This window comes from Canis lupus, chromosome 17 (assembly GCF_048164855.1).
Source record: "Canis lupus baileyi chromosome 17, mCanLup2.hap1, whole genome shotgun sequence".
NCBI lineage: Eukaryota > Metazoa > Chordata > Mammalia > Carnivora > Canidae > Canis > Canis lupus.
The window spans coordinates 56,111,193-56,125,195 of record NC_132854.1 but is presented as its reverse complement, the minus strand read 5'-3'; the positions used below and the strand labels follow the sequence as shown (position 1 = coordinate 56,125,195).

The 14,003-nt window shown below is 50.2% G+C and overlaps 1 protein-coding gene and 1 long non-coding RNA gene across 2 annotated transcripts in view; one reads left to right on the top strand and one right to left on the bottom strand.

The window, feature by feature from the left end:
- Positions 1-3,859: 3,859 nt before the first annotated feature.
- The window catches only part of SIAH3 (siah E3 ubiquitin protein ligase family member 3), a 72,512-nt gene continuing 62,368 nt past the window's right edge, over positions 3,860-14,003 (top strand). Inside the window, exon 1 of the mRNA XM_072783057.1 lies at positions 3,860-4,132. Within this exon, the coding sequence (XP_072639158.1) occupies positions 3,998-4,132 (135 nt within the window). The 5' untranslated portion in view covers positions 3,860-3,997. The remainder of the gene's footprint in view (positions 4,133-14,003) is intronic.
- Positions 10,638-14,003, bottom strand: part of LOC140608157 (uncharacterized) — a 109,264-nt gene continuing 105,898 nt past the window's right edge. The window contains exon 11 of the long non-coding RNA XR_012010182.1: positions 10,638-12,990. This is a non-coding gene — a long non-coding RNA (uncharacterized lncRNA). The remainder of the gene's footprint in view (positions 12,991-14,003) is intronic.

Below are 14,003 nucleotides of genomic sequence, written 5' to 3'. Positions count from 1 at the left end.
GTTTTCCCCCTGTGGATACTTCTCTGCATCCAAATTCTCCCTTTTTATATTAGAACCCTATTGGGGAAGAGCTTGCTCTAAGGACCTCATTGTAACTCGATTACCTCTGGAATGACCCTATTTCCAACTAAGGTCATGTTCTGAGGTAGTGGCAGTTAGAGCTTCAGCACAGCTGTTTTTAGGGAAACAATTTCAACCCACAACATTCATAGAGAATTAGAACACAGACCAAGAAACAGAATATACTTTGCTTTCTAAAACCTACCTTGTGTCCACTGTAGCTCTAACCCCTTGCAAAGATTATCACTGCACCGGTCGCCCACACCATAGACTACCTTGTCCATGTTCTTGAACTTCATATGAATAGAACCACACAACCCATATGCTTTCATACCTGACTTCCCTACCTCAAAATTACATCTGTGAGATACACCCATGTTATTGCATTGTTGCATGTAGCAGATACTTTGCTTTTTCATTGTTATATGGTATTTAGCAAAAGGGGGGCAAAAAGAAGGTAATTTACCCATTTTATTGTTGATATTTAGGTTGTGTCCAGTTTCTTAACCACAGTGGATATAGCTGCAACGTTGCAGTGAAAATCCTAGTGCAAATCTTTTGGTGAGCCAATGCTCACATTACTCTTGGGCACATGGAGTAGGCTTTCTGGGTCACACATAGGGTATGGATATGTTTAGCTTTAATAGATATTCCCAAACAGTTTTCCAAAGTGGTTTGCAGTAGTGCATGAAATCTTTGGTTGTTCCACATCTTTACCAACATTTTGGGTTGACTTAAAAATAGTTTGGGTGAAAAGATGATGATGATGATGATGATGATGATGATGATAATGTTGATGATGATGATGGGGGCTTCTCATTAAAATTATTACGAAAACCAGGCACTGGGCTGGTCATTTCACCTCTATTATCTCATTTGATCTTTAAGCTACTTTTCAAAAGCATGATTAGCTTCGTTTCACAGACACCAAAACTAAGCATCAGTGATATAAATAATTCACCCAAAGTAACAGTAAGTAGCAATATTGGGTTTGAACTACAATTTGTCTGATTACTAACTTTTAAGTCCAGATGAAATGCAAGTCTGATTGCTACAGAGATGAAGGGGAAGCCCTGGGCATCATGGTGTAGAATGAGGGCATTGGTGTGACCATTGCAGGGGGGGCCGACTTAGTGGTAAACAGTGACACAGCTCTACATCTCTATTTGAAGGCTGGCTCCTGCCACCCTATTTTGGAGACATCAAGCATGAGCATCTGCCGTTAGGGTTAATTCCAAACATTTCTCAGTGGATGGTTATTTGGAGGACTGGACTGATTCTGAGGACAGATGATGTGCTTATTAATATTCTAAAATAGAATGACAAAAATCAGTTTTGGGGTACAGAGCTTGACCAAAAAAGTCTAAGTCTAAGACCAAAAGGGGCTCAAGTCTAAGACCAAAGAAAAGCATCCACGAGAGCAGGTCTGTGGCGCTGCCCTCACTGCTGACATCAACACACACCCCTCAGCTCCTGGCCCTCACTCCCAGGCCCGGCCCCCAGGTCATCAGGAATACCTACCCTTGAGAACATAGCAGGAGCCCAGTCCACTGTATTTACACCCTCTGCTTCTGTGGCCCTCGAGGGTAGGGTGACTATCCATAGGAAAAATATTTCATGGAGCAGAAAGAAAAAAACATGCTGCCAAATAATCACCCTTCCACCAGGGATCTGCAGAAGACTCAAATGTTGAGAGTCTGCTTCGAAGCAGGCACCGTGCCGGGACTTCTCCATACATCATCTTAGTCTCCACAATGACCCTGAGAGACTAATTTCTATTATCCCCACATTGCAAGTGTGGGAACCAAGCCTCCGTGAGGTTAAGAAACCCGTCTGAGGTGATACAATGGGAGAAACAAACGACACAATAGTTCCATTATAACAGAGGATGTAGAAAGGGGAAGTCTGGACTTTTCTGAATTGCAAATTGTGTCTTTAAGGAATCTGTGGGAGTATATGCTTACTTTTATTTGATTGTTTTTTTAAGTGAGGCAATGAAAGAACACTGAATGCTTTCCCAGTGAACCGCTAAAAGCTTGTTCTGGCAAATGAAAACTTCAGAAAGCAAATTCAGGTGTTGTGGCCCAGCAACGCTTATTTATGAACCACATAATGAGAGGGTCCGGGCGCTCATCTCCTATAACGTCATATCACATCGCCTGAGCTTCTAATCAGTTCAAATGTGGTTACCTTCTCGTTTTGTGTCAGTGCAATTATTTTTTCAAAGTATAAAGTTTCCGTTAATTAAAATGGAAGCAGAAATTAGGTGTTTGGCTCACTTGTTTCTCAAAACATTGACTTGGTTTTAAATTCAAGTTAAAACTAACATCTGCTTTTGTCCTGGTTTTAGCATATCCTACGAGGGGTTTTTCCTATTTTAACGGTGTTGTTTTTATTGCCTGACCAGGTCATAGATGCGGGTGTCCTAGGTGTGCGCATGCTTTGCCTACATTACACCCCAAGCACTGTAGCCAGAGGAGGGTGACAGCCATTCAGAAGGATCACTGGGCTCCCACTGTGGGTGCAATTCACCCACAAGGCTGATGCGTCCTCACCCGGGTGCCAGGTGACTTCGCCACAGAGGAACCACTAAAGACAAGGGGAGACACAGCACACTCAACTCTCGTGGTGTGTTAGTTGCGAGGATTGACTAAAGCCATCAGAACTCGTTCCCAAGATACCTTAGGGCATTCTGTGTACTGTTCCGGAGACTTTCTTCCAGAACCAGCTTAGTGCCCTCACCTGCCCCACTCTGGAGAGGGAGCTCGGACAGAAGCCTGGGATGCCCTCTGCCTGCGTCAGCACAGAAATGTGCTGCCTGCATTCGCCGATGTGGTGTGTGTGCTCCTAATCCCTATTTCAATGTCTCCAACAATCTAGTGGTTAATTAGCAATTTGCTGCCCACCAATATGCAAATGGATGACAAGCAAAGGCCCTCCACATCTGTAATTATTTTGCTGATTTACAAGCCACTTTCCTCTCTGTGTAGGTTTTTGTGTGTGTGTGCATTCATGCATCAGGGATTTCATTATTTTTAGCAGCATACTCTGTGCATTTTTATGCTTTAATATTCTCAGGCTTCGGTAATTACAGTATATATATATATATATATATATATATATATATATATATATATATCCCCCAACACTACCACCTCCAAATGCTTTTGTTAGGGATTCTTTGCTTTGATAAAGATTGGAAAGTAAGATTTATCAAGGGGCTGAAATCCAAATTACGGAGAGCACAAGATTGAAAGATGCACGTTTCTATGCTGCCAAATCCCTGATCTGGAATCGGAGTCTTGTAATATTTGATTTTCTCCCAAGCAGCTCTGGTGAGTCGAGCCCCGATCTGCGTTATTCCATCTGCCTACTTTGGAGCAGGGTGTTTTACTATTTCGCGGTTTCAAAATGCTTTATGTTTTTGGTGGGGTTTTTTTTGTTTTGTTTTGTTTTGTGTGTGTGTGTGTGTGGTTTTTTTTTTTTTTTTTTTTTTTTTTTGCCGGCGCATTAAGAAAGGCTCTCATGTTAAATTAAGTCAATTAATAAATGGAGACACATTAAGCAATCAATTTTGTCAGCCTATCTCCGCAGCATTATGTACGGTCGGCTGTAATCGCAAGATAAATGCAATGTGCTGATCTATGGTAATGTTCAATAATACATTCTCCGCCAGGCTCAATTCATCTGGGAGTTTCGGGAGGGGAGGCATTTGTTATTGGCTGTCTCTGCACCTCAAGGATAACATTTCTGTCCTTTTGATTGGCCGCCTCACTGCTGCAAGATTCTAACCGTCTTATTTTGATGATGAATCTGAAGGCACGCTGAGCTGAGCCGGGCTGGAGCGGAGGGTCCTTGCAGAGCCCAGGACTTCCAGCTCCTGACGCCCCTCGCCGAGCCAGCAGCATCCCTCCCCCCCACCACCCCAAAAGTTGTGATGCTTTTCTTTACCCAGTGCTTTGGGGCTGTGTTAGATCTCATTCACCTCCGCTTTCAGCACTACAAGGCTAGACGGGTTTTCTCCGCTGCCGGGCAACTTGTCTGCGTGGTAAACCCCACGCACAACCTAAAGGTGAGTTGCTGTGGATCGTTTGACATTCGTGCAGCTGGGGTTAGGGTCCTTCCCCCTCCCCCGCCCCGCCCCCCCCCTCGGGGTTAGAGACCCTCTGCGCGGGGGGGGGCGGGGGGGGGCGCCTGCGCTAGGGGACTCGGAGGGGGTGCCTGGGGTCTTGGGGTGTCTTGGGGTCTCGGTGATCGCGCCTTGTGTCCCCCCCCATTGGCAGGAACGACTGGAGTGATGGCCTGGCCTCTCCGCCCCACCCCCCACCCGCACCCCGAGGTGTCAGGGTCAGGGTCGGGGTCAGAAGCGAGGGCGGTGGAGGGAGTCAGGGGGGCGTCCTCTCCTGGATCCCATATATTCCCGGGGCGAGTGTTCAGCAGCCAGGATGTGAGAAGTTGCCCACGCTGCGGACCGTCCCGCGCGTGCAGGAGAGAGCAGGCAGGCAGTGGATTTCGGAGGCTCCTCCTGGGGACGCTGAAGTGGGGAAGGGGGACTTGGGAGTTGGTGAGGGGGCTCCTTCTGCGAAATGTCTCTCCTTGTGCTCGGACTAGGCGCGTGAGGGTGGGGGGTGGAGGGTGGGGAGGGGACATCCGGAGGAGTTTGCTCGCTGGGAGCTAGCTGCACCCCTGCCGCGAGGACCCAGGGGGCGGCTGCTGCATTTGTGCCTCCAGGTGGATGCCCTTTAAAGAAGAGCCGGGATATGGGATCATCTGGGATCTGGGAAGACAGCCGGCTGCACAGCCGAGACTGATGGGGGAATGAGTGCAGAGCCCGCCTTGGCTGGGGTGGGGGGAGCCAGTGCAGGGGGGGTCCGGGGATGCAGATGAGCTGCTCCCCACCTTGGACCCTCCGAGCCACCTTGGCTCTGCTTTCAGATAAACGATGGACTGGTTAGGGGTCGCTTGCGGGTCCTGGTCGGGGTGCACAGGGCTGGGCGAGGGGGGGGGGCCGGGGGCAGGGGGGGGCCCCGCAGCCTGGGGGGGCAGCAGTCTCTGCGGGGAGGGGTCTGGCATTCTGACCACTGTTCTTGGGGAGGAAAAAGTGTTGCTTGTTGCTCCTCACTTTGTAAACTCCTATGAGGCATCAGACTGTCCTCAGGCAGCGCCCTGCAGGTCAGCACAGATGGGTGCCTTCCCCCCTGCCCCCCCTCCCCATTCCTGGAAGTCCCTGGGAGGGACCACCTGCCTGCAGGCCCTGCAGTCTAGAGGTGGCCAGGCCTGGGGAGGGTGGGGAGGGGGGTGATGGACCGCCCTGGGGCTGCTAGGGTGCACAGACTAGGAACTGGCTCCCTGGGGTACCCAGTCTGTGACCAGCACCCTCCCGCTCAACTGCTCTCGCTCCCTCCTTCCTACGCTCCCTCTTTCTCTCGCTCTCCCTCCCCTCATCCCACGGTCTCCTTTTGCCTCCGTGGCTTAGTTTTATAAATGAGAATTCACTGCTGGTCACCCTTGGCGAAGCAAGGGTACGGCGTACATACTAAGATATGATTCTGAATTCCATTTTATGGCCACTTTTGAGACCGCATTCAAACTCCCATTATTTTGTCACTTTACATTAGTTACTTCCCTGTGGCAAGAAATTTTGTTTACTCCTGTTTTGCATTTTAATACCTTTAAAAATTGTTTATGAGACTTAGCATTTCCAAAGTTGGAATTTATATGGTTCATGGACTACAGCTGATGATGGAGGAGAGAGGTGCTAAGATCTTGGGGGTGGGGTGGGGTGGGGTGGGGTGAAAGGCATCCCTGTACATCTTTTCCGTGAGGTCTGCGGTCTGCCCAGATCGTGCTAAATAGTCCTGCTGCCCAAAACCCAGGAGTTCAGAGTCAGGGTTGGAGGCTCTGCATCAGCTCTCACCAAGCTCAGCCCTCAAAATAGTCAATCTCTCTGAGCCTTCCCTTCCTCACCTTCGAAATGGACATATGAATGAATATCTCCATGGCTCTGTGAGGCTAAAAAGAGTTACAAGAGGCGGATGATGTGCTGTCTAGCACTCTCCTCAAAAAAAAAAAAAAAAAAAAAAATCATGCTAGTGTACATATAACCTGTGGGGTTTCACTAGGAACTTGAAAAGTCGTCACTTCAAGTCTTTAGCCCACTTAGAAACCATATAAAGTGACAACATAAAAATAGGTGGCATATGCCTTGGGAGGCTGTTTTCCATGGCTCAACTTTTCAAACATATACTCATTTGGCTTTTCATTTCCCATAAAAATCCACTTAGAGATTTTGCTCGGACAACCATCACCGAGGTAAACAAAGCAAGGTGAGGGCTGCTGATGCTGTGAGAGGGTCTGGCAAGGTGCGCGGGACTCGCAGAGGCCGTGCCGAGCAGAGAGCCCTCTGCAACCCAGGGTACCTTTACAGTGTCTCGATAAGGACCATGTATGTGCTCTCCCAGGGTCCAGGTAGCCCATTCAGGTAAATGTTACCTGCTTTGCAAACCGGAGGGCTAACAGCCATGTGCAGAGCTTTTGAAAAGAACAATTCTATAGGAGCATTGCTGCCCCCATCATTCGCATTAAAAAGTGAATAAAACCTCAAAAGAAAAGTGCTCCTTCTAAGCATTCATTTCCATAGACAGACCACAGAAATATGCCTTGGATATAATAAGCTGTGATCTACACGGAGGAAAAAAAAAATCTTTTTTTTTTTTTTTTTTTTTTAAGAAAAAGAGATTGTGGCAATGTTAACCCAGAAGAGCTATTGATCTGTGGTGCTTCCCTGCACTTTGTATGACAGGCTGCTACATGAAATGGTGACCAAGGACAGAAACTGCAACCTTGCTTTCAATTTTCTAGGTTGCGTGCAGCTACAAAGAGGGCTGGGAAGCCTGTGTTTTTCTTTGTGGAAGCATATTTGCGCTCTGTCCTTTCCCAGGCTTCCCCGAGAATTGCTAACAGTATTCGAGGACCGGAGGCAAGTGCTGAGTTATAATGAAAATTCACTTACTGAGCAGAGAAAATCGTGTATTTACCATGCTTCTATAGGTCACCTTCATTCTCAATCTTATTATGGCGATTACTCAGTAACCCGGGATTCCTTCGAGCAACCTGATGCCTTTATGCTTCTAAACGGAAAAGCAGACGCCCTCCTGGGAATGCAGACACCCTGGGTAGAGCCATCACACCCCTTAAGCCCATCCTAATTAAAAGGGGGCAGTCGCCAGGGCTGGAACGTGAGGGATGGGAACCCCGGGGACCTCTGCTCTAAGCGAGGGGCAGGCAGAGGGAAGCTGCATGGCAGGGGGCCCCCCTTGGAGTGCAAAGGACATTCCGTGTTTCCCCATGTCCGTCCTTCTGTCTGCTTGAACGGATGGCTCCGGGCACAGATCAGGACCCCCCATTCCTCCTTCCCACTTCATGAAGAGTGACCACCCAGAGCCAGTGTTCTTGGCTTGCTGCCCCGGCTTCATTCAAGAGGTTACATAGATGTGGCTACAGGCTTCAGGCCGGCGGCGGGGCCCCAGCTCCTGCTCCTGATTCAGCATTCCTTCCTCCCTCATGTTTTTCCTTATTTCCAAATCAAGGAGGCCTTTCTCTACTGGCGCCTCTCCCGCTGGCACTAGCCCCTTCTATAATGCCCTGGCCCCAGGCAGCCCTCCCCCTCTGGCTCCCCACCCCTAGGGACCTCCTCCAAGGGCTGGGATGGCCAGGCCCTGCACCCAGGCCCTTCCAGCCCCTCCAGGGTCGGTCTCTCGCGCTTCCCAAGCAGACAGTACCTGAGCCGAGGCTGCTGGACCACTTCCTCCTCTTAACTACAGCTCTTGATAAACTGGATTCTGAAAGACTAGCAAAACGCTTTCTGGCAAACTTCTGAAGAAGGCCCTGGCCAGTACCAAAGTCGTTGCTGAGACCCCCAGCGCCCTCCGTAGCGTCTAGTACAGAGGGTATAACCTCCCCACTTGTCGTGGAAGGCTACTCATGCCTCCATCCAGCTGCTCCTAGACCTCTTCTTCTTGTTTTTTGTTTTTTTTTTTTTAAGATTTATTTATCTGAGAGAGTGAGTGCACTGCGTGGGCATCATGGGAGGAGCAGACGGGAAGGGGGAAGGGAGGAGGAAAGAATCTCAGGCAGACTGTCTGCTGGATGCATAGCTGGTCGAGAGGCTCCAGCACACCACCCTGAGATCACGACCTGAGCAGAAACCAAGAGTCTGATGCCCACCTGACTGAGCCACCCAGTGCCCTCTTCTTCATTGTACCCATTAACCTTGGGCTCGCAGACAGACACACACACACACACACACACACACACACACACACACGCATGAGGCGGGAGGGGCATCCACATGCCTTTCATTCCAAGACCCATTTCATCCCAACTGGACCCGTGTGGATGAATGTGTGTTGAGTGATGGGTGAAGGGGGGCAGGGGTGTGGGCTGCACTGAGAAGGAGAGGGATTACCAAAGGGAGGGAACAGAGGAGAAGAGATCTGTGGCAAAGCCAAACATCGCCTCTCCTGTTTGTGGGATAATCTTTGGAAATCCCGTTACCGCCCTGAGGCTTTCACTAACTCTGCTCGACACAGTGCAGCAGGCCCCTGAATGAGAGCTAAAGACCCGAACATTGTTTTTTAGAGATTTACAGGTGGCCTTTGGAGTGTTCAGCCTCAGTACCTGTTTTAAAGCAGTTAAAGGCTTCTGACAAGATTGTTTTGTTAACAGCTAGCGCGTGTGGGTGACTCAGCTCTTGTTGACATAACGCGCCTCGGAGGATCCCATTCCCCATCCTCTGGAAATGTCACCGTCTTCCTTCTGCTGCCCTCTCTCAAGTCCCCTCACAGTTCATTAGCACCTTGGAGGAGCCCAGGCCAGGATGAGGGAGGGGCTGAAACTGGGGGTGGTCGCTCTCTGGGCTTTATTCTCAAAGCTTCCGCGTGCAGCCTCTTCCAGCCCTTGGGTTCCTGTGAATAGTCTGACACCACTCCACCGGCACAGAGCGGTGGTGCAGCGCTTCTGGTTGACGATGATTGCAGATGAGGCTCCCGAGTCACATAACCAACAGCCCTGAGCCCCGAGCCCCGAGCCGTCGTTCGCTGGCTGCGTGCTAGTGATGGAGGGGCAGGCAGGCTGCAGCGCCCCGAGCTGCTGCGGTGAGCCGATTACCGCCCTGCTCCATCTATCCAGCAGCCCCAAAGCAAATTTTGTGTGACTCCCTTAGCCATGGTCCCTCAAGCTGCAGAAAACTGTGGCCGAAATTAGAAAACAGGTACTGAAAGCTTTCCTTAAAATCCACAGAGAGGTCAGAGCTATCTGGATGACTTCCCTGGGGTAAGGCCGAGTATGTTTCTAGCCACTAACAATAAGAAAGAATAAATAAGCGGCCGTCCACGAAGGGATTTTACCCTTAATGGAGTCATCTGGATTCAAATAGTTCTGTTCCTCAAAGGCGAGAGGTGGCCCGTCTAGACGCTCCCTTGTGACCTGGAAAGGGTTGGTTCCAGAGAACGGAGACCTGTCCTCCCACAGGGGCCTGACGCTCTGGGAATGACACAGAGAGTGTCAGAGCTGGGAGGTCAAACCTTCTCACTGCATAGTCCAGGAAACTGAGGCCAGAGAGGGGGAAATGATGAGTATTCGTTTCCGAGGACTGCTGTAACAAGTTGGCACAAACTGGGTGGCTTAAAACAACAGAAATGTATGCCCTCGCAGGTCAGGAGGCTACAAGTTCAAAATGAAAGGCGTCAGCAGGCCCGTGGCTCCCTCTAAGGCTCTCCAGGGAAGAATCTGCTCCTTGCCTCATCCAGCTTCCCGTGGCACCATGTGTTTCTAGGCTGGTGGCCACATCCCCCCAGTCTCTGCCCCTGTGGTCCCGTCGCCTCTGTCTCTGTGTGCCTTCTCCTCTGTGTGGCTATCTTATAAGGATACATGTGACTGCCTTTAAGGCCTCCCTGGTTCATCTAGGATAAGCTTCTCCTTCCAAGATCCTTAATTTAATTCTACCTTTGGTCATATCATATTCACTCTTTTGCCATATAAGGTCATCTTCACAGGGGCCAGGACATGAACATATCACCTGGTGGACCACCCTTCAACCCACAACAGGACTTTTGCGGAATCAACCCCAGTGACAGAAATGGAACCATGAGTTAGGTCTCTTAATGTCAGGCTTATATCCCCTACACTGTCCCAGGCTGCCTTCAAATTAGCCCAAACAAAATATCCCTTGCTTGGGTGCATGCTGTCAGAGCAGAAAATTGCAAGGATCTCCCCCCCCAACTTCCTGTACCCCTATCAGCCCTGGGCCAGCAGTAGGACCCCATAGGTTGTACCACATACCCTACCATCCCCGCCCTTCACCAAACCCACGCCCTTCACCAAACCCACGTTCCCTTAGCACATTGGAGCCTCTGCATCATCCTGCCCCCTACTCCCCTACCCCCGGCCATAAATCTCCTTTCTTTTTCTTTTTTTTTTTTTTTGAATTCTTTTAAAAATAATACAATTAACATGAATTCACGCAGACTGTATTCTGTAAATCAAAGGATAAAGAGATACATAGTCAAAAGCATAGACCTTTAAATCCACCAGAACAAGATGGGGAGAAGCAGTGGGCACAGGGAAAAAAACAAACAAAAGCATCAGTTTGGGGGCAGCCAGGCCTGAATTCAAATCCAGACTGTGCCACTTGCAGATGTGTGACTTTGCACAAATGATTTAGCCTCCCAGAGGCTCCATTTCCTCATCTTTAAAAGAGAGAAAATCATGTCCACCTGCTACGGCAGCATGAGGCCAAAATGAGCTCACATGAGGAAAGTGTCTGCGCGAGAGAGAGAGAGAGAGAGAGAGAGAGAGAGAGAGAGTCCGGAAACAGCAGCAGCAGGTACTGTCAACATGGTCATTACCATGAAAGCCGCTCCTAGGAAGCTGGAGGCAACTCCCTGCAGCCCCACCTGGCTGTCTTTCTCTGCCCTCCCTCCCTCTCCACAAGCCTCCCGCTTGCTCTTTCTTGATATTTGTGCATCGCCCTTGGCCTTGAAGAGAAATTTGAATAGAACAATTTCTTGCCTTATATAAAAGTCCAATTTGTCCTTAGTGCATAGCTTCAACAACAGCCCTGCTATATAGCACCGCTTGGGTTTTCAAGCCCATGCGGCCACGGGAGAGGGATTGGGTCTCGGGAGGACACAGGTGGCTCTGTGGGGACGGGAGCTGAGGAGCAGGGTCCCCTTGTCCTTCACAGAGCCAGGAGCCGTGCAGAAAAGTCCCCACCTCCGCCCTCCTGAAACCTGCCCCTCATGCCTTATGCATGACTTCATTAGTGGCAGCTGAGTAAGCACAGGGGTAAGTGGCCCTGTGGGGGGGGGGCATCTGATCTAGGGGGTGTGGGCCTGAGCTGAGCTGAGACCCGCGGTGGGAGATGGAGCGGCGGACGCTGCACGCTGCCTGGGACACTGGCCGTCTTCTCTTTGCCCCTCAGTTCATTCTGCCTTGAGAAGCAGCTTCCCTCTGAGCAGGGCAAGGATGAAGGGGGACCACACTCCATCCAGGCCACAGCCCCTGCCATTGAGGGAGGGCAGGAGACATGCTCTGACCTTTCAGAGCCAAGAAAGCATTCCTGGATCCTACTGTCATCAGAGAGTTTCTTTTTTTTTTTTTTTAAGTACTGAGTGCAGGCCCAGGTCCCCTGCACTCCAGCCTGAGTCTCTATGCACGCCCGCACACTCACACACACTCATGCACACAAGTCAATGGCGATTGTGAGGTGCCAGGCCCTCTGGACCCCGGCGTGGCCTCTGCAGGATGGCAGGAGACAAAGCCCAGAGCTGGGGACAGGGAGGATCCTGATCCCCAGCACAGTGGAAGGAAGAAGACGATGGAGATGAACCAGATCCTTCTCCCCTGTCCAGTCTGGGACTGGCCACTGCCGTCTCAGGAGGGAGGTTCAAGGGAGAAAGTGGTGTTGGCAAAGAAAAGGGGCCACTCTAGCTGAGGCTTTAAAGTACAGGTTTTGGAGTCAGACGGATCTGGGTGTGAGTCCAACGTGGCTGTTCTCCTCGAGTGAGCTCTCTGACCTCCGTGAGCCTGCGTTTCCTCACCTATAAAATGACGGTTGGGAAGATGAAGAAATGTGATGGACATCGGGTGCTTAGTGCAGCCCCTAGCACGTGATGCGTACTCCATAAATGGGGGCTGTCGTGACTGTGAAGCCGTGTCCCGTGGTGATGCCACCTGGTGTCACAGGAGCTGACCAAGCTTCTTTTGCCCAACTCGTGTGGGTGACCAAACTTCTCCTACTCCAACTGGATGGGGGGAAGGGTCAGCAGTAAGATGACCTGTGTCAAGTGACTAGGATCTTGAAGCACAGTCTGCTCAAGGTCAGAGAGCTAGAGCGATGCTCAAGTGCCAGGGCTGGGTCTGAAACACAAGGACCAAAGGGATGAATGACTTGCCCAAGGTCACAGCTGATAAGGGCCTCTGTGACACCACACTGCGTGGGGGTGAGGACGCTGGTTAAGGACACTGCCTCTCCACCAGGACTCTGTGGCAATGCTGGACATCTTCCCAGGGGCTCCTTGTCCCCAGGAATGTGCCATGATGTAAACCAGCCGGGCAACGGTGGGGCAATTAAGAAAGTAAATGTTCCTTGGGTCTCTTGTACTGACACAAATACACAGTGAGGACGGGGGTGAGGCTCCCAATGAAGTCACCAAAGCCATGAAGCCAGAACTGCTCTTGCAAAGAGCAGTTTTTAATGGGTGCACAGTGGAATCAGGTTCTACGACAAAGGAGCCCCAGATGAAGACGCCCTCAGAAGACAGATCTGAAACCAGCCTAGTGTCTTCAGCCATAGAACAGGCGTCCTTGCGGATAATTTAGACCTGTGGTCTAACTGGAAACGTCAGTTTTACTTGCAAGATGCGGTATCTCAAAAAAAAAAAAAAAAAAAAAAAAAAAAAAAGATGCGGTATCTCTTCATAATTTATCTGTCCTTTAATGTATTTTTAATCAGGAATTCGTGATGAGGAGGGAGCTGTGTGCTGCAGGGCTGTCTCCAGCCGAGGCACCGGGAACTCCAGCCAGGGGAGAGCGGCCCATGGAAGGGGCAAGGCTGGGTGCCCCCCCCCCCCCCGCACCCAGGACAAGGCTGGCAAACGTCCTCTATGGAGGGGAGAGGCCACTGCAGACCACACTGGAGAGGGAAGATGGGGTTTGCTCAGCATCAAGAAGGCCCCCAGAGACAGGCATTTAGATTGATAACAGATTTTGTAAGACTGGCCAGCGAGGCTAACCACTTGCCCTGCTTTGCAGCCAGACACCAAGACACCCCCTCTTCCACCCCCAGAGTTAACTCCTACAACCTCGCTGAAGGTGTGCCAGGAGGTCTGATGCAAATAGCCACCCGGAACCTCGGTTTCCCTTCTATAAATTGGAGGTATATTGTGACTTCTACTAAGCTGAGCCAGCTACGCATCCTGAAGCCCTTAGTCCTTTTCCTGCTGTCTCAGAGACGCACGTCGGAACAGCAGTAATGACAGTAGGAGCCACGAAACGGCCACCGTTCACTGAAGGCGGGCTATGTCCAGGAACTACGTTGAATGCTGTACATTCAATGCTCGCTAGGAAGGGGTATATTATTACCATTCTCCATTATATAGAATACCGAAGCGGAAAAAGGTGGAAGAGCTTGTTCACTGGGGTGGAGCCTTCTTAAATTAAAACCCTGTGCTTATTTTAAGCGCTTCTTGCTACTTCACCCTTAGTGCTCTCTTTTCACAACAAGCAACTGAGCCAACAGGCTTGGCCATAGGACTAGGACTGAGTATATTACGTTTCATTTAAAAACCCTGAGGTGGGACCCTGTCTTACCCTTGCATATATACATCAAATCCACACCTAGATGCTCCAGCTCTTGACGGACAGTCCTAGGAGGCATTCTC